Here is a 23,127-nt window from a genome sequence, read left to right as displayed (position 1 = left end):
CATAATGGCAGTACCTCTATGTTATAAAGAGTTAACTTGCTTCTCAGGATAATGGGTTTGAAACCTAGATTCACATCAAACTCGCCAGCTTCTTGTAACAATAGGGCCATTGTTTCATCATACCTCAACCATAAAAATTACATGTCTCAATTTAAAATACTGTATTGTGTAGCAAACATTTAAGACACAAATTCAGTATATTCAAGTTTTAAGATTTCCACAGAAATGAAAAACCTTTCTTTGACAGACAGATAAGAATTTCAAAACTGTAATGAAATCTGATTTCTTAGATAATAACCTAGAGAATATTAGATTCTATCAGGACGCACACAGTTTATCTCAATGACACTCACTGAAGGCTGACTATAACATTAAACACGGGTGCTTTAAGTGCACAGTAGTTGAGTCGTACTTCAACTGTACTCACAGTCAGCTGATGTACAATCAAACCATTCAAATAGGCACCTAGATACCCCAGTATCAACAACCTTGGGTTTTCTTGGTTATTTCTGTAATTCTTTTTATCAGATACTCAAACTCACTTAGACAATACCTGTACTTTTCCAGAACAGAAAAAAAAAGTTGTCGGACCCAATACACTTAAATATATCACTCTTACAGGAAGTGCTATCAGTAAGTCTTTGCAACTAGCCCCAAGTGTATATTTAAGGATGCTTTTAGAAATTGTTTTTATGTTGGTCTGTATAATTCAGATGCCATACAACAGTTGCCTGATGATGACCAGCATTGTGCTTTATGTGAAACCAGAAATCTCAAATAATTATAAAGCTTCTAGGATTTATGGGAGATGAAACCAGGATGGTCCACCAAAAAAACAAAAACCCACAAAACAAAACCCACCAAAAAAAAAAAAATTCATGATGAAATCCACACTGTCGGAATTCCAATGGGCAAGAGCGGTCCAGACTAGAAGAAAAGCCCAAACCACTGGTAGAAGAATGAAATATGATATGGTCCAAGATGTATCCTTAAAGGTTTGTCTCAACCCTCAGCCATATTGTGAGGATTGATCTTCAGTTCAGTCCAGCCAGCAGAAATTGACTGTGCAATTTTCCATTTCAGGTATTTGTACAGACTATGTACACTCTAGAAGGGTCCTTTAGTGCTACACTGTCGTACTTTTTGTCCCAGCAATTTGAGGGCGTGCAAATTCCACAAAGTCATCAATAAGCACTGGCCATGCCCCTAAAAGAAGAAAAAAACCACACCATAAGAACTAAGTTCAACAAGGCATTATTCTTAAAGCTTCAGATCTAAACAAGCTATTTACTTCCCAGTCTTATAAGCACAGTTTTCAGGAAAAAAACAAAACAAAACAAAAAAACCAACAACCAACACTGTAATTTGGTTTTCTTGCTTAAAATTTGACAGCTGGTAAAAGACTTCTACTTCCTTTAGACGCAGTTAATATACATCCCTTTTGATGGTCAAAATTCCTTCATCTTTCTGAAAAAAAGACAAAAATTCTAGCTTAAAACTGTCCTGGGTTTAGCACTAGAACTCAAACTTGACCTCCAGGATGGCAGCAGATGCTTGAAAAAAATGTCGAACACTAGATGAAGCAGTCTACATTGTAAGCAGCAGCACATCATAACATGCATTTCCTGCAGCACTGTACAATGTTGCATGAATACAATGCTCATCTGTTTGAATCAGCATACTTAGCCATACCTGATCAGCAAAATGCTCTCCAACAGCCAGCAAGAGAGTATAACACCCTAGAAAGCTGGTGTTACACTATATACTCTTTCGTATTTCTTATCAAGAGGCAATTAAAATTCCTATCAATATTTTACATATTACAGGCAGCCAAAGATGTCCCCAGCCATGTGCATGAATGTCATGTGAAGGTTAAAAACAACTGTGGGTTGGTTTACACTTTCTCAACTATTCATCTATTGTGGACAGCAGCCCATTTGCTCAATGCTAAGGGAATGAGAACTGCCTGTATTTATGAAATCAAGTTCCAGAAGCTTGCTCCCTCTGCTCTGGAAGTGTCAGAAGTTTATAGCTTCTTCCACTCACTGAACTGATCTGCCACCAATGACTGAGGGTAATTAGCTGGTCTTGGCTACAGACTGACTGGAAGAGGAAAGATCAATACAGAAATTTACAAGAAACACATATAGTAGGAAATAACAGCTTTAGCAATCTCTCTATGCTGCCACCTTAACTTCTACGTTATGTGTCTTCACACAAACTGAAGCAATCAAACTTAAAATATATCCTCAGCTAAGAAATGCAATAGCCAGAAGACCCTATGAGGAAGTATACAGGCCATGAACCAGTTACTTAGTTGAAGATGCCAAGAACTCTGCTGACAGAAAATCTGCATTTTCTAAATAAACAATAGCAAGGTTTGCCTAAATAAGAATTAGAGTCTGAGCTCAGACAGAAGAAAAAAAGAAAATGGATTTAAGAAAGTTTCAGCATTTAGTTTTTAAACCTGAAATAACAAACAGATGACAACATGCATTAAAGTAGCTCTATCCAGACATTACATTACCAGTGATATTTTAATTATGCTATTAGACAGGTGTGCCAAAGCAGATACATAGTAATAAATATAGTATAAAACAGAGAAGTTAATGAAAGAAAATGGAAATGTTTTACCTTCCTCATCATAGTTAGACATATCATCTGCTATCATTGTACTAAAGTCTAGAAGAAGGTTCCAGGTATCCTTAGGAATTGATCTTTTATGATGTTCCTGTTTGGAGGGGTGGAAAATTAATATTAAAAAAAAAAAATAAAACCCCTTATACACACTTGTTTTTACTATCTTGAACACATTAATATTCCCAGAACATATCTTGTTTGTACACACTATGTAAAGTGCAGTATCTGGGATCTGGGTCAAAACAGTCTATTTCATCTACTTGGTAATTTAAACGTATCTTCAAAGTTTTGAAAATACTGCAGTCCAGTTTACGTAAAACTTTAAACTTACCAACAAAAATTTGTTCCACAAGTCTAGAAATTTAAATCTTCCATTAAGTACTAGATTCCAGTACGCAATGGCCATTTCTAAATCTGTAATATCAAAATATATTACTTTTAGAGATACACGTTTCAAATATATCAACTCCACAGGCATCAAACACTAAGATGAACCATATATTCATGAAGATGAAAAGATTCATAATGCACATATCCTCATGGACCCTTTACAAAAAAGCAACCATAAATAAAGCATTATACAAATATCTTCTAGATTTTTATACTATCACTTGAATAAAGAAGAACTGAAAATTGCCTATATTAATATCTAACATATTCAAAATATGCAAGAATGTCATGTGCCTTTTGTACTGTACAAGCAGATGGCTGGTTTGTTGTTGGTCTTTTTTGGTTGAGTTGGGGTTTTTGGAACTGACATAGCTCAGGAACAAGAACAACCTGCTTCTGGTCAGGCAACTGCATGCTGTTGTCAGCAGTGGGTGCTGTTACAGTGTAGCAGTTAGAAAAAGAGACTGGTTAGTCTAGCATGTAAGGAAAAAAAAACCCTCACCTCCCTGGTACTTGCCAAAGGCTAAACTGACATGCATTTACTGTTTATTAGGGGCATACAGCAGCTTGTTAGCTGACAAAAGAAACTTACATATCTGAGTTCTAAATCTTTACCTAGTATGATCTCCCTTACCAGGAATTAACAAGGACCTCTGACTGTGTAACAAAATGCTGCTGTGATCTTACTGAATTCAGTACCCATCACAAGTACGTATAGTAACTCCAAAAGGTTACCTAATCAAGTGACGTCTTTTTTAACAAAAGCTCATAAGCAATCCTCTCGTGAGAGCAGAGAGAAGCACATGATCAACTGCACCTCAGGGAAAAAAGAAAACTAAAAAACCTGACAACCCAAGATGCTGGAACTATTTCAAAAAACAGCGAGGTGGATCTCAGAGGTGAAATCAACAGCAAACAAAACAAAGCATGAACTCTGCGTTGCTGGAGGGAAAATAGATGGTGACGGGGGGAGTTCCAGAACTCTCTACTAGTTTTGATATTAAAAGTTCTTCTCAAACAAAATACTCACATTATAATGCTTCCTGGCCAAAGCAGAAAATAAAATTACTGACTGATTTTCCAGCAGCTAAAAAGGGGTGTGATTTCAGACAAAAGTGTAAGCAATGTACACTAAAAAGCGTAAGTTTCAAGAGCAGAAACAGAGTCACTACTCCCCAGGAAATGAGCTGTATGTGAAAATGAGAACTTCCTAAAAGAAGTGCAAAAACTAGGTGTCCCTTTTTAACAGAAGATTCAGATACAAAAATACGCACTTCAGCTTTCAACTGAAATGACTTTCTAAAATTTTGACATGCTTATACAGTTTTGAGATTATTCTTCCGCTAAACAAAGGCCTTTAAACAACAGATCTCAGGATGCTGCCACCTCAAACTCATTACTGTGAATCCATAAAATATACGTAAAGCACAAAGACATAATGCCTTAGGACAAACTACATGTTTTGAAGAAATTTTATGAAATCACAAAATTGGAAAGATAAAATTGTACATTTTCGTATGTGAATGACTACTCAGGGAAGTCCTCATAAATCAGATATGAGTCTCAAAATACGTGCTCCATTTTGAGTTTTATCCAGAGATGCAAACAACGTTTGAGAAGAGTATCAGCTAAAAGGTATTCTCAACTGATACGCAAATATCACAAGAACTTTTAAGACAACCCCAGTACTTACAGGGTAGTAAGCAATTATGCAGAGGAAACGCATTTCCAGAACTATGCCTCAATTACTACAAAGTGTTTGGATGATTAGAGACCAATATAAATTAAAATCAATTTGCAAGTTCCTACAAGCTGTTATTTAGACACTCCAAAATTAATTGCCTAACAAGAAGCACGCACTTTTCAGCACTGTATTTGTCCCAATATTCTTTTGCTTCAGGGTTTCCAGAATTATTCTGCCATATTGTTAAACTCATGCCTGAAACTGTGTATTTACTGGCACCAAAAGGGCTGGTAAGCATCCAGATTTTAAGCACAGTTCTACATCACTTCCAAACCAACACGGAAAAAAAAAAAAAGCCCAAACCAAAAAAAAAGCCACACAACCAAAATAAACCATCTTGTACTATGCATATGCTATATGGATCTGAGAAAACTGTGCTTGTCTTTGTCACTGTTAGAGCTTAGCTTGCATAAAGCTCTAATATGAATGAGAAATAAAGCAAAGGACTTAGTTTTCCTGGTAAATCATTTTTACTGAAGTCTGTTCCATCTGGGATACTCAAAAGAATCATTTCTATATAGGGTTAGGGAGAAAAAATTCAAAGAATGCAAATCTTCCTTATACCTCAGAAATGTGAAGAAGAAAATAAAGAGGTTAAGTACAACATCAAATGGTATTCTGGTATTCTGAAACTTCGAGAACATTAAAAATGACCATTTAATCATGACAACATTGTAATTTCTTATTTCACTTTTACCACCTTACAAGGGTTTTGAAAAATACTCCTTGTGGTGTAAATTTGTTTAAAAATTAAAACCAACATAAAAATGGTAACCATAAAAACAAAACAAAACCCTGCAACCATTCATATTGCAGAACTGATTCTACACTGACACTCTCCAAAACCTAACTTGTCTTCTCAAAATTCAGTTACTGTCCATGTTTTTCTCGTTCTAGCAGCCAAAACAAATTAATACACCTTTTACAAGAAATAAGAATCAGCCCTTTTATTTATTTGCAGGATTCTGATCTGACTACCTGCACACACAAGTATTTTCAAAGTTTAGCAACGCTCTTTTAACTTCTTCGAAGACAATGAAACTCACAATTCAACTGAAAACAAAAACCTGAACACAGAAAGATGTTAAAAATGACAGAAAGTCAAAACTAAGACATGGAGATTTTACTTATTTACTTATTTTTCAACATTCATTTTAAGCCAGAAGTTGGTCTACGTATAGAAAGAAGACAAGAAAATGAAAACAGAATGCTTATTTTTTCACAGGACATGAATGCAAACCTGGTCAGTAGCTGTCGGTTTGAGGCTTTTTCATTACTGAAAAAAATTCACAAGCTGCCAAGTTAAGAACCTACTAGCCTTTCAGTATTTTATTTCTGCTCAAAAGTAGAACAGTTAAGTTAGCATTCAGAGAGTCATGACATACTGCTAGTTATAGGTAATATCTGAACTACTCTGTACATAAATTAATATGCATTCTGGTTGGTTAACATTACTGCTTCAAAGAGATTTTTGTTCCCTCATTTTTGCTCTTCTGAATAGACAGATCTACAGATTGTTCTTTCAGTTCCATCAGAACTGTGTTGTGCCATTATTTTTAACAAGTGATTCTTTCACTTCACCTGTTACACAAATCAGAAGCAAAATCACTAGAAGAGCCATGAAATAATGGGGAAAAAAAATAAGAACCAGTGAGCTGAGGAGAAAAAAAAAAAAAGGAAAAAGGCTGTAAGGCTGTAGGGAGGCACCCATCACCAATGGCACAACAACAGGCATCAAGACCAGGATACAGAAATTTATTTTGTACTATTCCACTTCTATTTTGCCAAGACATCTGCAAGCATCTTTGGTGATACAAGAGACTGTACTAGTGTACTTAGATGGAAATCAGTTTTACAGCTTAAATCTGTCTTAAAAGTGAACATTCAATTAATCTGTTCAGTGCTGCAAATTCTAAGTAGTATAATTATGCCTTTAGTGTAAGGCCATAATCCTCTGTGCTTACTGAGAAATGCACATACTCTCTGTTAAAGAATAAACCTTCTCTAATAAAATTTTGTAGAATATAGTAATGATGCAGATATTTCTATCAATTTTAACACCTCAAATTGACATCTCTCTTTCACAACAGACAGGTGTATTTTATCCCAAAGGTGGTAATCTTTTGGACTCACTGGATCACAGTAATACTTTCCCTTACTGCTTTAATAAGTCATTTCCCATATTTATGAACAAGTATTTACAATTAAGAATACTTACCTAAACCTTTCTGCCCCGGATTCTTTGCAAAGTTGAAAGTAAACTGATAAAAATCCTTAAATCTTCCTGGCTCTTTTAATTCTTGTTCCATTTTAGGAATCTGGGCCTTCAGTTTTTCTATGCTGTCACATCTGCATTTTAAAAAGCATGTTTATTGGTGTATTAATTCATTTTTCCATAAAGTATGAGTTATAACTTAAATAATTGCGGGGTACAATATAATTATTAAAAATTCAGGAAGCCATTAATTAGTCTGCACCTATACAACTATTTCATTTATTACACTCCCATTTGTATATTTTAGCTCATACACTGAATTCCATAATACAACTGATTTTAGAAAAATGTGATAAAGACTATTACATTTTCATAAGGCAAAGAAAACCCAGATGTTCTAGACTGCAGACTGACATCCTTGCTTTACCCACCTGAGTAGCTCTATGGCAAATAACTGAAATACACAACCAAGGCAAGCAGCACTCAAAGCTGCCTCCCCTTTTTTGGTCACTAAGCATCTAGCAACAAAGAGAGCAGATGCATTTTTACAGAGGCAGACAAGCAATGCTAGACTCCAAAAAGTCTCTGAAGTCTGAAAGGACAATGTGATTGTGAATTCCCAAAACAGGGCTGTGTCACTGTATATTCCAGTTTCTGACACTGGATTACACTGTCCATATTAATACTTGCTGCATACTTACCCTAGCTCAGTCATTCCATCCATGAATTCCACCTTTGAAAATTCACACTGTGTTGCAGCTCGGAATTTCCATGCAATGATGAGTACAGTAATGCTGGCTGGGTCAAGAGCTAGATCATCACAAAACTGCTGTATACCATCTATACCAATTTTATTTTCATCTTGAGGATCTTTGGGATATAAAAGTAAGTATCAAGAAAAACAGATTTTTGAAAAAGCTAATATATTCCATAACAGGATTTAAGATTTTCATAACAATATATTTCAAACATTTTCATGACAATATTTTGGCGATCAGGCCTTATAAGTGAGTATTTTAAAAGCAAAATTAAATTAATATTTTCAAAGGTTAAGCTTTAAGAATTGAAGCAGTTACTACAATAAAGCCTCCCATACAATAAAGCTTATGTTATTTTCATTGAGAGACAAAAGCAACACAAACATTTGTTTTCTGCCTAATAATATGCATAATACTGCGACTCATTCCATACAGAGAACAGTCGTCCTTTCCCACCAGCTCACTTAATTACTCGCATCTTTGGTAAGACTGCTGATCCATGTACCATTACAATTTTGCAGTGTCCATTCGCAAGCTGTACTGATTATGGTCAGAATGACCAAATCTGACCATACACTAAGTTAATCTTAGTTTTACGCATTTTATGGCAATGCCAGCATGCATGAGACTGGACCAATCCAAGAGGAAAGTCACGCTGCCCTATTACTGATTTCAAGTCAGCCAGGGACACTCCTTTTTCCACAAAGGAGTCAACATCTGGTCTGGAAGTGAGATGCTCACATTTCAAGTGCACTAACAAAGATCTACTAAGTTAAGCCAACAAAGACTTCAGGAAAATGGTATTTGGATTACACACACATACGAAAAATGACAGAAAGCATTCATTTTCAGATTTTTTTTGAAGTGCTAAACCACAGAATTTGTTCTACTGTACTGAGTCCCCTTTACTATTTGTGGTAGGATATCATCAGTTCAGCACTGGCTAAATAACTTTGTTTTCTTTTCCTCTCTGTTTGTAACTATTTGATAAAAAGGACAAGATGAATAAAAAGACAGAATCCATCCTTGGAATGCAACCTGTCACTTTGTCAGGATCCAGTCCCAAGTGATGGGCTTCCCCCAGAACAATCACCTAAAATCCATATTAACCATTACTCACTGTACACACAATTCCAGTTCCAAGACCCTATCCTGTATAAATGTGTGTACATTTTAAGCACGTAAAGCAATCACACATAATCCTTGTGAAGCAGAAGCCTACATATATTCCCCTTCAAACCTGCACTAATAATAGGAAAACCAAAGCTGAAAGAGTCAAGATTTCAAGCACAAGAGCACAGCTGCAATGATACACTGTAATTAAGAATACATACATACAGCTATGAAATAACCTTAAAAGTCAGGGTACTCACCTTTGTATCTATTATAGAGCTGTTCTAGCTTCTTTCTGTCCAATGATCCTTTAACACTCTCTCGTATATAAAGTTCAGGATTTTGGAAAAAGTTATCTGTTGCAACATCTAACTTCCAGTCATTTTGAGACAGACAACTCACCGCTGTCTTTTCACTAGACTGTGTGAAGACCATGAACTGACGCACTTTATCCTTCTGTGACGATTTCAACTTGTTCTAGTAAAAACAGACAACACTGTAACTAATTTTTTTTTACTGGACACACAAAAAAAAAAAAAAAACCCAATACCTAAACCCCAAAACCCAAACAAAACTAAACAATTTTAAATTAAAACAAACAAACGCACCTTACCTTCATTCTAGGTACTTCACATTGTATCCAAACTGAGTTAAATCATCACAGAAATCATGCTGGCAAAGCAATGACAGAAATAAAAGAATGGATGTTCTTACTGCGTATTTGGTGAGAGAGCTAAAAAGCACTGGAAATTCATATGCAGCTGTAGGCTGGGACACCTTTCTATTTATACCAATTTTCAGGGATTTTTTTTAATTAAAAAAACACCCAAAACATCCTCCTCTTAATAGAAGAATGCTACACCTATCAAAGGAGAACTGAGATCCCTAAATAGAACCCATGGCTATCAAACTATTGGACAGATTGTCTCAACAGATGCAGCAGATCAAGCCATTTAATAGCTTACCATCACTGAATCAAAGGTTGGCACTGTTAGTCCCAGCTGAACAGACTAACAGAAACACCAACTAGTGCAGGACCAGGCGCAAAACCATACTGCCAGGAACAGAATCTCTTGATGTCTCTTGATGGCAGCAAGGAACTAGGTTGTGTCATCCATTTCACAGAGCTACATGCTGAGCTAACTTAAGCTCCTCAACATAAAAAGGACATGGAACTGTTGGAACAAGATCAGAGGAGGGCCACAAAGATGGTAAGAGGACTGGAGCACCTCCTGTATGAAGGTAGGCTGAGAAAGTTGGGGCTGTTCAGCCTGGAGAAGAGAAGGCTGCGTGGAGACCTCATAGCAGCCTTCCCGTATCTGAAGGGGGCCTACAGAGATGCTGGGGGTGGACTTTTCATTAGCGACTGTAGAGACAGGACAAGGGGTAACAGGTTCAAACTGAAACAAGGGAAGTTTAGACTGGATAAAAGGAATAAGTTCTTTACTGTGAGGGTGGTGAGGCACTGGAATGGGTTGCCCAGGGAGGTTGTGAATGCTCCATCCCTGGCAGTGTTCAAGGCCAGGTTGGATGAAGCCTTGGGTGACATGGTTTAATGTGAGGTGTCCCTGCCCATGTCAAGGGGGTTGGAACTTGATGACCTTAAGGCCCTTTCCAACCCTGTTCTATGATTCTAAGAGAATAGATATGTTTTGAGGTTTTTTTAGAGATTTTTCACTTTGAAGCTGCTCAACTCACCTACGTGGTTTGCACAACACTCCTGTGAGGAGGCATTGTTTCAGCTCACAGGTGCAACAACTGAAGCTAAAAAAAAAATGTAAGAAGAGGGCAAGTAATTTTGCCAGAGGCAGGCGGGGGAGTGAGTAGCCAAGATGAGAGCTCTGGAATTTCAGGCCTCCTGCCCAGACCAAGACACATCCTTCTCTGCTCTAGTGTAAAACTGAATGGAGAACTTGCTGCCAGTCATTTATCAGCACAGAAGGATTCCCAAGGGTATTTTTTTTTATGAAAAGCACACTCACTATTTCAGGGCTATTAGTTACACAAAACTAACTGCTGATCAGGAGAAAGCCGTCATACAGCACTGAATCCAAACTCAGTTCTGAAGTACACTTGATATATTCAAAGCAAAAAGACTCCTAATGTTATAACTTGGTAAATAAAAGTTCTAACTTTTAACTTGGAATTAGATTTCTTACATGGCGCAAATATTTCATTTGCCGTTTACCTTCCATTCTAACCAAAACTTGGATATTTTCATTAGTGTAATTTCCAAGTGCATGGCTCCTTCTCAGGGACTATGGGGAAAAAGAGAAAAAAAATCTCTAGACATGATAAATTATCCTCAGCTAAAGAACAAATAGCTTAGGAGTAGTATGAGCTCAAGCTCCTAATTCCAAAGGATCATTAGTTTTTCATTAGAAAAAAATAACGCTTCAGAACACAAATTCATCTGTTCTAAAAGTCAAAATCAGTTTTCTGCTGCTTGATGACAGTGGATGTGAATGCTAGAGAATCACATTCGGCTTAAACTGACACCTCCATAATATACTAAAGAGACCAAAACCCTTTAACTTATGATCCCTTAAAAAGAAAAAATTAAAAAAAAAAAAAAAAAACTATTAAAAATAAACTCCCCAAAACAAAACAACCCTGTAGCTACAATACTCAGCTAAAGCCAAAATTTCAACACACACTCCAGACAGTGACATTAGGTTAGGCTATACTACTCAAGTTACAAAGTGCTGCTGCATTATTTCAGTCCCTTGAATACATTTCTCACATTGGACCTTTTGCTACAAATATATTTCTGAAACTCAGATTTTCAGAAATGGTTCCAGGTAAAGGTAAAACCATCCATGCAGGTCCTGAAGACCCACTGCTGACTACTTATGCTATTATGACTATTTCCCAGCAGACATTCAGCACCTTATAATATTGAGCTCAAGTTTCCACAAAAATCACTTACGCTCGCAAAGCCATGTGGAATGACTTCCAGTAATGACTAATGGATTTTTAGCTGCAGTTTTCAAAAATATATTGTAAACTCTGGTATATTAAAACAAACCATTGAATGAAATTCCATATGAAGATGAAACAATCCCAAGGCTAATCTTCTGTACCAGTTACCAGCTTCCTCAAATCAGTGCCACACAACCAGACTGCACATCACTACAGACACAGACTCAGCTACACTTTACAAAGCTGGTGCCTTTAATCATTAGGTTTTTGTTTAGGTTTGGGGTTTGTTTCTTTTTGCTTTCTTTTGGTTGATTTTCTGATTGGTTGCCTTTGTTTGGGTTTTGGGGTGTTTGTTTTTTTTTAAACACATACACATAAGTATACACAGCCCTTTTAATAATGAGTATTCTGTAGAACCTCAAGAGGCTTTGTTCTGCCCTACTTCTGCAAGAGTAAACTCTAAAAGCAATGACATACAACAAAAAGTCAATGACATACAACAAAAAGTCAAGGAACAAGTTTAAAATGGCTTCACAGTGGATGCTCAAGACCACAAAAAGTAGCATGTTTTGAGTACTGCCACTTAAAAGGAGAATGCAACTTATTAGATTAAAAAATTGCAGTGTAAATCATTTTTATGACAAAATTTAAATCCTATTATGCACAAGAGATCTTCCTGTGCTTAGGACCCCCTAAGTGATACTCACAAGGTAAAACCTTTTTAAAAAGAACACTGAACTTGCCAAGAGTCAAGCAGCTAATGACACTAATCAGTACAGCATTCACTAATACATGAAGATGCGATAAATCACACAGTTCAGCCATAATCTTTTGCTGAAACAACTATATTTTTACTGGTCAAATAAAAGTTCATTTTTAGTGAAGAAGTGCCAAAGCCCCTTCTTTATATTTGATGAATGTTTCCGCAGGACCTTGCCAATGTGGATGAGACGCTCCACATCCCAAGTGACTAGACAACTATTTGAAGGCCTACGACAAGACAGCAAGAGAAGAAAATACTGCTGAGTTTTTATTATGCTATTACAGCTCTACTTTCATCACATTAAAAACCTCACACTTCAAGCAGGAACAGGTTCCAAGCCCTCTGCATTTTTACCGGCTATTTCTAGAAGCCAACCTCTAACAGTCTATTATTGTTTTAAGTGTGCAATACAGAAGCCAGAGCACCCTATAACCTTTAATCCTGTAGTCATCAGGCAACAAATATCGCACACTGCAACTGTACTTGCTGTACTGCAATGCAATATATTTAAACTGCCTCAATTTTAACACTAGTAAGGAAGATAGAATTTTGACAGGTATCCACCTTGCTAAAATATACAAGTGAAACCCAACGGAAAACAAATGCAACAAATTTTCTAGTAAGTCTTATCCCTTGGTGTAAGGGGAAAAGGAAAAACTCAGATCTGAAAGCCTTTGATCAAGCCTGTGTGATAGCCAAGCTACCTCTCATAATGAGGATGTCACAGGAGACAGAAGATGAACTTACCTTTAAAACACAGAGTAACTTCTCCAAATGAACAGCTACATTATCTATTCCTAAAACTACAATAATTGTATCATTCTAATGAATGTCTGATGCTGTAACAGTGATTTTTAAATGAAAATTTGCCTCTTCCCACAAAGTACCAAATTTGACAATTCTAGTTGAATAACCTATCCTTGATCAAATACTTCAGTAAAAGATTAATAATGAAATTAAAAACATAATAGTACTTGTGCATCCCCCACCCCAAGTTGTCAGTGGCGTTTTATTTCTGGCCTGACTTTCCCAGCATAAGGAAAAAAATGGTACAACTGATGTGCCAACTCGGACTACACGGTTGTTTTTCCTTACCTTCTACATTCAATTTTTAGTCACCTCAGATTCACCAAGTGAGACCCCACTTGGAGTACTGTGTGCAGTTATGGTGTCCTCAACATATGAAGGACATGGAGCTGTTGGATCAAGTCTAGAGGAGGGCCACAAGGATGATTAGGGGGCTGGAGCCATATGAAGGCAGGCTGAAAGTTGGGGCTGTTCAGCCTGGAGAAGAGAAGGCTGCATGGAGACCTCAAAGCAGCCCTCCAGTATCTGAAAGGGAGCTACAAGGATGCCAGAGAGGGACTCTTCATCAGCAACTGTAGTGACAGGACAAGGGGCAATGGGTTTAAACTTCTAAGGGGACTTTCAGATTAGATATGAGGAAGAAGTTCTTTACTGTGAGGGTGGCGAGGCACTGGAACAGGTTGCCCAAAGAAGTGGTAAAAGCTCCATCCCTGGCAATGTTCAAGGACAGGTTGGACAGAGCCTTGGGCGACATGGTCTAGGGTGAGGCACTCCTGCCCATGGCGGCGGAATGGAACTAGATGATCTTAAGGTCCTTTCCTGCCCTAATCATTCTATGATTCTATGAACAGCTCTGCACAATGGTGATTGACATTTTCTGGATAACTAATAGCTGTATGAGGGCTCCACTGTCCTGGATAACATCCATGGGAAACAGTAACAACCTTCATCTCACACTGCCTGGACTGGAGAGCTGAAGATTCCCACCAAAATCCCATTCGTGGCCTTTGCTCAAAGGTTATATGCAGCCATCAGCCAGAAAGTGTATAAACGGTTTGAAGTATCACTGCCCAAAAGTCCTTATGGCCCCCAGAGAAGACATTCACACAGTTACTCCTCAAGGAGTAACTGATTTTCACCTTTCCCTTCCCAGCCACTGAGTAGAGGTGATCTGATTCCTGCTAGTTTCACTGCTAACTACAGGAATTTGAATGACGTGATGATACCTGTGCTTTTGTTTCTATAGTCAAAGAAAGCCTGTTAAGTTCTCATGCGTGTGACAGGTAAAAGCCTATTCTAAAATAGTATCAACCTCCACAAACTCTAGGCTTTTATACTAACTGCATTTATACTCTAGCAAGATAACTAGCTGCGGGAAGCATACTTGCACTTTTTAAGGACCCCAGTGACGTCAGTTCAAACCCAGAATAACTTCATCTCACACGCAGAACGGGCTTGTGCATGTAATAATAACCTCACAAATCATGACTGACAGTTTTGTTGCATCTTTATATGACACTAATGGTCAAGAGAATATTGTTCCTTTACATTCCATTTGGGCTGTAACCATGAAAGGAACATAAAAGACACCTGGCAAATAATGTGGTTCACTGCTTGTATTCAACAAATACATAGCTGAAGCTTAAATGGCAAAATCATGAGTGTTTTTATTAGTTAACTAAGAAAACAGAAATTCACAACAGAAGTCATGAATATACTGAATTACATATGAATCCATTATCTGTGATGGCATACATGTATACTACCAAAACCATCATAAAATGCACGGTAAAGACAAAAACAATTCAAGTAAATAGCCACAGCTGCTGTATAATGTAACCAAACATGTCCCTCAACTACTTTATATTTTCTACAGCAGCTTCTTGAAAAGAGGGCACACAAAGTAAGATAGGCAATTTTTAAGCTTCTGTTTCAAAGTCATGTGAAATCCATTTGCTTGCAGTAGAATGGAACAAAACAAAGATTTACAAGGTCTGCTGAGGTATAAAATCTAAGTAAAAAAATAACAAGGAACATAAAATCAAAGTTGCTTTTTATGCCCTCTAATGTTCTTTTTAGTGGACAAAACAATTTTAGTACTTGCATATGAGCAGAAAGTCTTAGAACATCAATATAAAGCTACCTAGAAGAACGCAGTAGTTGCAACAGTCTTTTTAGGTTATTCATATTACCCCAAGAGGTGAAAGAAACACCAAAAATCTAGACGTACTCTATTAAAAAAGGACAAAATAAAGCTGTCAGTTGTTTAGCATTCTTAACTCTGGTCCAGGTCAGAAGCTGCATTCATAGCTTATATTTGCATTGGCACCATAAAACATAAGTAAAATATCAAGAGTTACATAATACTTTTCACACCTTGTTCTCAAAGTAGTTCATATTCCTGAATAATTTTTTTCATGGCTCTAGTTAAAAGCAATTTTACAGTATAAGTTCAAAGGACTCTCTGGTAAGCTAGAAGAGGAAACAAGATCATGCACCATCTTGCCTAGCACTCTGACTACTCCATCCTAAGCGTAATGCCAAGAATCTCAAAATTTTACTACAGGATAACCAAAACCAAAACACGTAGTATCGACAAATTGCTATGGACATGAATATTCACCACAAAAACAGCCTTACAGAATAGCTTGTTGAATGAAACACTGCATAACAATGTCATGAGCTACAATACCATTACAGGAGACAGCGTCAGACATGAAATTCTTGTAATACTAAATTTTTACAATTTCCTGTCACCTGAGGTTTGCAGTAGGAAATTATGTATTTATCAGCATAGAAATATTCTTCAGAGACTATATTGTACAATATAATAGGCGATGTAAACAGAGATAAGGTTAACATTTGGCTCTGGATAAATACATGGATACTCACACACTTGCCTTGACTATCACCCATAGTCCTAAATTCATTAAATCATTCAAAATAGCACAGGTAGTGGCTCTTCTCAGAGAGCACAATGGACCAGCTTGCTGCTCTATCCTGATTCGCAGGCACATTACTTATCCTTGCAGTGAGATGAAGCAATAACATACTAACAGGTAAGGTGAAGGAGATGCTGCTCAGCTCAAAGGAGAATGTGGGTAAGAGGCAGATTGCTATCAGCAACCCAAGGAATGCTGCCAGGGTGGTGTACCTGAGCACTGGGCAGAAAACACTTTTCAAGTTTCCCAAATGGCCAGAGTGAACCTAACAGGCTGCTGTAATGGTGTCCCTCCCACATATTGGACAAAGACAGTTCAAAACCAGGAAACCTGTGTCCTGAAAACCACTGGACATACAAACACTGGCGAGAGTAAGTCAGAGCCAGAACTGCTCTAACTGGCAGTGCTACATGGCAAGTAAGAGCCAGGCCTCAGCTGCAGAAGCCTCTTCCGTAGCATTTACTATGCCAGACAAGCAATTCAGCCCCAGGAACATGCCACAGCCACTGGAAGGACTAGCCAGGGCAGTAGCGCATATGGTCAGAAAAATGGGATGTTGAATCTCAAGTGTCTGGATGGACATCTTCAAATCTCTGAAGAAGTCTCCCTACTCACCCCTAATTAAACAGAGAATTTTGACATACCACGAGTATAGGTACAGAATCCTATGCCTGGCCACTAGAAATAATTCATACCTGCATTTACTACTGCTTCAGCTGCAGGCTGTCATTTCATCCCACTTCAGTGTCTATGTCATCCTTTCACCTGGGTGTTGGAGTCAATGAGCACAACCTGGAACATAGCTGTTTGCATAGAGACTAACAACGATGCCCAGGGCCATGACTAGAGTATTCAGATACTTCCTCCAATCAGATAAATACCTATCTATCAGTATAGTATTGTTCCACAGAATTTATCTGCTACTTTTTCAATGAAGTATTTCCAAGAAGTCTTAAGCAGATAGCATTCTGCTGTTTCTCACAAAGCTATTCTGAGGATAGCATGCCTCACTATTTCTGTTATCCTGCCACTTGCTCGAGTACTGTACAATTTACATTTCTAATCACATAGCCAGCCAGTAATATCTGTCTGTACAAGACACCAACAGTGTACTTATTCTGCATACCTACACTTAATATATTGCAAGACAGTGCTAGGTGATTTTTATGGAAAAAAGTCTTCATAAAAAGTTGTGTAACATGGCTGCGTAAGTGCAATTTGAGACAGTCCCAGAACTACACGGTTACAGTAAGACACCTCTATGGTCTGAACTTTATCCAGACTTTAGTTTTAAGCTCCCATTAAAAAAAATAATAAAATAATCAAGTGAAGATCTATATCAAACTACTTAATTAAAAATTGTACTAGTAACATAGCCACAAGTTTATTATAGAGGCACCATCTAATACAGCACCACTAATTTAAATTCTGGGTAACCAAATTTTCATGCCAACATAACTCAGTTATAACTCCATCAGTTAAAGGTGACTTTTTTTTTTCTTTTTTTTTTTTTTAATACCCTTTTAACACTGCTGGCCAGAATAATATTAACTGCCGGTATAAGATATCTTTATACCACTACATATGTATCAGTGGATCTTAAAATTCCCTCCTACACCATCCTAAGACAATACAGCTGCAATAGTAAGTACAACTTTTAACTGTACAGGTGTAGCTGAAGCTGTACAACTCTTGTATACAGAGAAGGCATAGAAGTATGACTATAAATACGCTCCCTCGGGTGCATAAGACACTGCAAGTGACCAATAAGGAGCCCCCTTATTTAAAGCTAAAGAATGTCTTTTTCTTTGTTTTGGTAAACAAAATTAGCATGTTTTGTTCCAACCACTGCAGTTTTCCTCTGTAAGGGAAAAGGGAGAATGTCTGCCGATTTGCGAATCCATAGGAAATCCTCAGCTATAAGGAAAAAAAAATACTATGGAGAAAATACAAGATAGCTCTTCCTTTACAACACTTATATGAATAGGAGCCTTACCAAAACCACAAAACAATTATCCAGAAATTCTCCAGCATAATCCCAGTTCAAGCAGCACCAACATGCCCAAGTTTCCCAGTGAACTGACAGCACCTAATGGGCCCTGACCTCTTAAAATCCTGAGAAAAAAAATCCAAGTAGCCCCTGGTTTCTGGCAGCCTCCTGTACACTATCCAGTGGGATGCTGTTCACCATCCCACACAGGACACAGACAAGCTGCCCACAAAACATCTCTACTGCCTCTGTCCTGTGCAAAGGCGCCTGGACCCTCATACAAGGTGCAAGCAAGTACCTTGTCGCCGTGAGGAGGCCTGACAGACCCCCGCACGCCGAAGGCCTTCGCAGATCCCGGCGCCCCCCACCCTAGGCCCCTGCCCAGGGGCTACCTCTTGCCCGCCAGCCCCGCGGCCAGCGGCCCCGACCAGCTGCGCAGCCCCTCCCAGACCCCACACGCTCTCCCTGTCCTTCCTAGTATGAGGACCGAGGAGCCTACGAACTCAAAACCACCATGCCCCTCCTGCGGAGTCCCTGGGACCGGCCCTTTCGCCGCTCCCGTCGCGCCGCTCTCGTTGAGCCGCTCCCGGACACCCCAGCCCGCCACGACTAGGCCCAGCTGCCCCTGCGGCGCCGCTGCGGCTGGCCAACCTCGAGGCGCCGGGCTGGGCAGAAGCGAGGGGTAACCCAGGAGGACACTCACCATGTTGAGAGCTGTGCAGGCCTCTTCCCTCACGGCTCAGGCGGAGACTGAGGGCGGCGGCAGCAACGGCTTCCTCCGGCGGCAACAGCTCCCGGCTCCTCACGGGCCCTTCCGCCGCCTCCCGATCATGCGCAGTGCGGCGCATCCCCCGCGCCGGGAGCCGGCGCTGCGCGGCCGCGGCGCAAAGGGAGGGAGCCCGCACCGTGGGGCGGCTCGGTGCGGCAGGCCTGGCCCGCTCCTGGCCCCGTCCGGGTTTCCTGCGGGAGCGGCTGGCGCTAGCAGCGCGGCATTTGTGGCTGCGGCGAGAATGGCGGGCTGGTCGTCATACGCAGCTGAGGTGGGGGGTGCCGCGCTGGGGGAGGAAAGGAGGTCCTTGGCTCGAGGAGGGGAAGGGAGACGAGCCCACCTTAATGTCCTCGGGGTTGGGAGCGGGCGCCCGCTCCCGTCCCGCGGTGGGCTTGGTCGAGGAGAGGCCGCGGAGCGGGAGCGAGCAGCTGTGGCCTTAGCCAGGCGCGGCGGGGTGCTGTCGCCTTAGAGGCGCGGGCCTCCCGGGGCCCTCACCCCCTCTGCTGCCTCCGATCCCCGGGAGCCGCGGCCACCCCGCGTCCCTTTTCTGTCGGGGAAATTCCGTATTTTCTCATATACCTGAAATCAAAACGTTTTGCGAGGTGTGCACGCGCGTGGTGAACACAGGCGCCGCGCTCGCAGGAACGTTCGCGGTTTCTGTCGAGGGCACAGCCCCAGCGCATGAAGTTCCAAAGACGTGGGATGGAAAAAGCCCGTGGGGTTTTCAGGATGGATTCGAAAAGGATGCAGAAGACGTTTGCTGAGCAGCCACGGAGACCTGGGGAAGGTGAAGTCACAGGCTAACAGCTTTAGAGGCATTTTCCTACGGGACCATCTCCGTACTTGTAAGATCCTCCTGCTGGAGGTTGTAATCCCCTCTGAGCAGCTGTTGCTTCCAGGGGGCTGTTGACAGATGTAGCTTTTTCTGCAGTAGCGTAGACATACTAATAAAAGAGGTTGTAAGCATTAAGTCACAGATTGTACCAATATCCGAGACGGTTGATTTTTCCCCAAGAAAGCTTACTTTACCTACTGCAGATTTCTGGCAGCTGAGGAGGCTTGGGGAAGCAGAGTATTTGCTGATAAAATTCTCAGTAGTGGCAAACTGCTGATTGCGAAGGACGAAGGTTTGAGATCTCATTCTTGTTCTCTCATTTCCTGCTGAGCTGGGACCTATTAAAATGAGCTGCTGTATTTGTATTACATGCCTGATATGATGGCACACACACGAAAGAAATTAAGACTTCAGAAAACCATTCTCCTGATGTCCAGGGTTTATGTTTTTTAAAGAAAAGGGCCTGAATTGCTCCTCACTTATTTCACTGAAAAACAGAGCTAAGCTTAGATGGGAGTGTGAGGAGCTGAAGTACTATTTGGAGAGGAGAATGAGGCCTGACCTGTGGAGTGTCCAGTTTTACTGGTGTTCTGAAATGGTAAATTTAAGAGTTGTCTTCATATTAAGTATATGGTAATATATGTGAATTCAGCTATCCTGAGAGACGCTAGTTGCCTGGATACCTTGAATCCTACTGAAAAGCATGTTTCTTGGAATCGAGGATGGCTGCAAAATGGCCAGCGTAAACAGCCATGGACACTGCACACCAGCCCAGTCCATGTGAACCAGGGCATGGGAGGCAAAGCCAAACCTGAAAGTCTGTTTCACTGAGTTAGCTAATTGCCATCACCATAATGTGCTGTGACTCCTACAATCTGAAGAAACAATTTAGACCTGGAGAATTACTGTGACATGTAACAATAATCTGAGAGATTACCTGTGATTGCACTGGATTCCACAGGACAGAGACAGGATTTATAAGTGGCTTCTTTTTCCCTAGTATCTGTGAATCTTCCTGGTTTTCTTTAGTGCAGGGTCTGCTGGGTTGGTTTTTTTTTTGAGTGTGTGTCTGGGGACACACCATGCTTACTTTTTTAACAACTTGTACATAAGGTTATTTTAACTTTGAAGAATGTTGAAAAAGTCTTTCATTTTGCTTCTTTTGTTCGCTGAATAATGTACTAAGCATATTTTGAACGTTTTCTTGTTCAGGACCTAATTAAAAAGGTAGACCTGATTTTATGCATTCAATGTATGTTTAAAAACATTCCTTGAAAAATTCACCATTGCTACAACTTTTAGTTCAATCTATTATTTTCTTTGTCAGCCTGGGTTACTAATTAGTATTCAAATTAGCTGCAAGTCTGGTGGAATTTATTCTCAATACTTTAATGTTCAGAAATTGTTCCTGCTGTACCATTTTTTTTCTGGGAGTCAGGATATTTGAAGTCTGCTTCCAACTTTGACTGACTTGTGATTTGATCTCTCCAACTTACTAAATTACTCCACATTATGAATTCCTGTTGTATGAAATATAGAAAATCATATTTAACTGCTTTGCAGGAGCTTCTTATTAGGGCAGATAAAAGCAGATGATTCAGTAAAATGCAAATCAAATAAAACGTGTGAAATGCAGATTAATGCTGTTCCTATTGTGAATGCTACTGTTTTGTTGTTGGCTTGGGTTTTGGTTTTTTGTTTGTTCTGTGGTGGATTTTTTTGATTTGGGGGTTTGTTTGGTTTGGTGTTTTTTCAATTTCAGTTACAAGGTGAAACTACATGAGAAAATCAGTGGTTTTCTACTGCCATTTAAGTTTTAAATCTAGTGTTACTGATTTTAGTGGGAGCTACAGTAAGCTCTTCCGTCTTACTACAGTGCTTCCATGAGTACTTCTCAATTGACAAATCAAATGTAAGTTAACGTACCCAGAGCTCTTCACTACCACAGCCAGGCTATCTGGTGCCTCAGCCTGAGCCAGTTTGATTAGACTGCTTGAGTTATCTTCTCCATACATGGCACACTGCAGTAGGCATATCCTGCACAGCAGATGCTTCAGGCCACAGTCAGATGGCCCCAATTCCATTCATGTCCATATGCCTACTGGCAGGCTGTACATCTGCAGATCTAGATCTGCAGTTCAATGACATATGTGCCATCTGAATTTCAGAATTTCTGAGCAGAGGGAGATGCTTTATAAAACAAGAAGCACCATGAGGCTGCCAAAAAGTGTACGTGTATGCATTCAGAGTAAGTTGTCTAAATTGGGCTTTTTAGCTTTTGTACAACTCCATCCAGGATGGCACACCAAATCAGACCAGTGATAAACAGCTCTACTATTTGTAAACATGACACACATTTCAGCAACAGACAAGGAGGAAATATTATTCATTGTGCAATCTGCATGCAGTGTAATCACTGTGACCACAGTACATAATGACTTGTTTAGTTTATGGTAACGCTGACATGCTTTGCTTTGCTTTTGTTGTGAGATCAAGTGATGTTTTATCATCTCATGTGAACCCTAGAAAAACCAGTCAGTGATTTTTATGAATCCAGGTGTGTCAAATGCATAGTTGTGAATATAACATTGCTCTCTTTTACATTGACTTGAGCTCTCTAAAAGGCAGAGAAGAAGGTCTCAGGTGGAATTAGTGCAGAATCCATTTAGTGTAATCCCCTTGTTGAGAACTTCCAGTTAGAGCAATTTCTGAGGAAGAAGCCCCAAGCTTTATGAAGGATAACAATAACCTGGAACAGCTTGGCTTAGAAATGTCTTTCTAACCCACATATCTTTTTGTCAGCTACTTTCTACTCTAGAAAGTAAAACCACCAATTCATCTTACACTGATGGAATAGCTGTAAAGTGGTTACAACTATGGCCCTTTGCCTGCAAATGCTGACCCCATGTTTAAAAGAGCAAAGTCCATGAACTGTTCTGCACAAGGAGTTTTAACGCCACTCTAAACTCATGAAGTTCCTTAGCATCCACAGGTACAGGCACAATGGTCTGCTCCTATTCACCTGTTCAGCTGATATGGTTGGAACGTCTCTTATCAGTCTGTATTTTTTTCTGCATTGAAACAAGCACAGAGGAAGTAAACAGTCCAAGAACTCCTGTAGGTATCTGAGCAATCTAACCTGCAAACTGGAACCTCACTAATCTCTGAAGATTGTTGTTAATAGATTGCAGGGATCAGTGTTCACCTTCTACTAAGTTTTTCGTCCTTCATGCATTACA

The 23,127-nt window shown here is 39.6% G+C and overlaps 1 protein-coding gene and 1 long non-coding RNA gene across 4 annotated transcripts; one reads left to right on the top strand and one right to left on the bottom strand.

Annotated features, from left to right (window-relative positions):
* Nucleotides 1–640: 640 nt before the first annotated feature.
* On the bottom strand, nt 641–19,136 carry DCUN1D1 (defective in cullin neddylation 1 domain containing 1). 3 transcript variants are annotated; one of them, XM_061353478.1, is made up of 8 exons: nt 18,988–19,096; nt 9,469–9,532; nt 9,121–9,337; nt 7,691–7,859; nt 6,993–7,123; nt 2,972–3,054; nt 2,635–2,731; nt 641–1,206 (listed from the first exon to the last, which is right to left on the bottom strand). In XM_061353478.1, exons 3-8 carry the CDS (start codon nt 9,293–9,295, stop codon nt 1,127–1,129), a joined length of 735 nt encoding a protein of 244 aa, XP_061209462.1. In that variant the 5' UTR covers nt 9,296–9,337; nt 9,469–9,532; nt 18,988–19,096; the 3' UTR covers nt 641–1,126. The 3 variants fall into 3 exon arrangements, with proteins under 3 accessions (XP_061209462.1, XP_061209460.1, XP_061209461.1); XM_061353476.1 differs by having other exon boundaries at nt 9,474–9,532; nt 18,988–19,095; XM_061353477.1 differs by lacking the exon at nt 9,469–9,532 and having other exon boundaries at nt 18,988–19,136.
* Nucleotides 19,137–19,462: 326 nt separating this feature from the next.
* On the top strand, nt 19,463–21,523 carry LOC133212274 (uncharacterized). The gene is made up of 2 exons (XR_009725441.1): nt 19,463–19,840; nt 20,541–21,523. It is a non-coding gene; the product is annotated as an uncharacterized LOC133212274 (long non-coding RNA).
* Nucleotides 21,524–23,127: the final 1,604 nt, after the last annotated feature.

This window comes from Neopsephotus bourkii, unplaced genomic scaffold (genome assembly GCF_033783945.1).
Source record: "Neopsephotus bourkii isolate Nb327-2 ecotype Australia unplaced genomic scaffold, CSIRO-AGI_Nbou_v1 NB_678, whole genome shotgun sequence".
NCBI lineage: Eukaryota > Metazoa > Chordata > Aves > Psittaciformes > Psittacidae > Neopsephotus > Neopsephotus bourkii.
This window is presented reverse-complemented; position numbering and strand designations above follow the sequence as displayed.

Coding starts and splice junctions, on each gene's coding strand:
- DCUN1D1 (XM_061353476.1), bottom strand. Junction 7,860..9,120: donor GCTCTATAATAGATACAAAG/GTGAGTACCCTG, acceptor TATATCCCAAAG/ATCCTCAAGATGAAAATAAA. Junction 7,124..7,690: donor GATGGAATGACTGAGCTAGG/GTAAGTATGCAG, acceptor TTTAAAATGCAG/ATGTGACAGCATAGAAAAAC.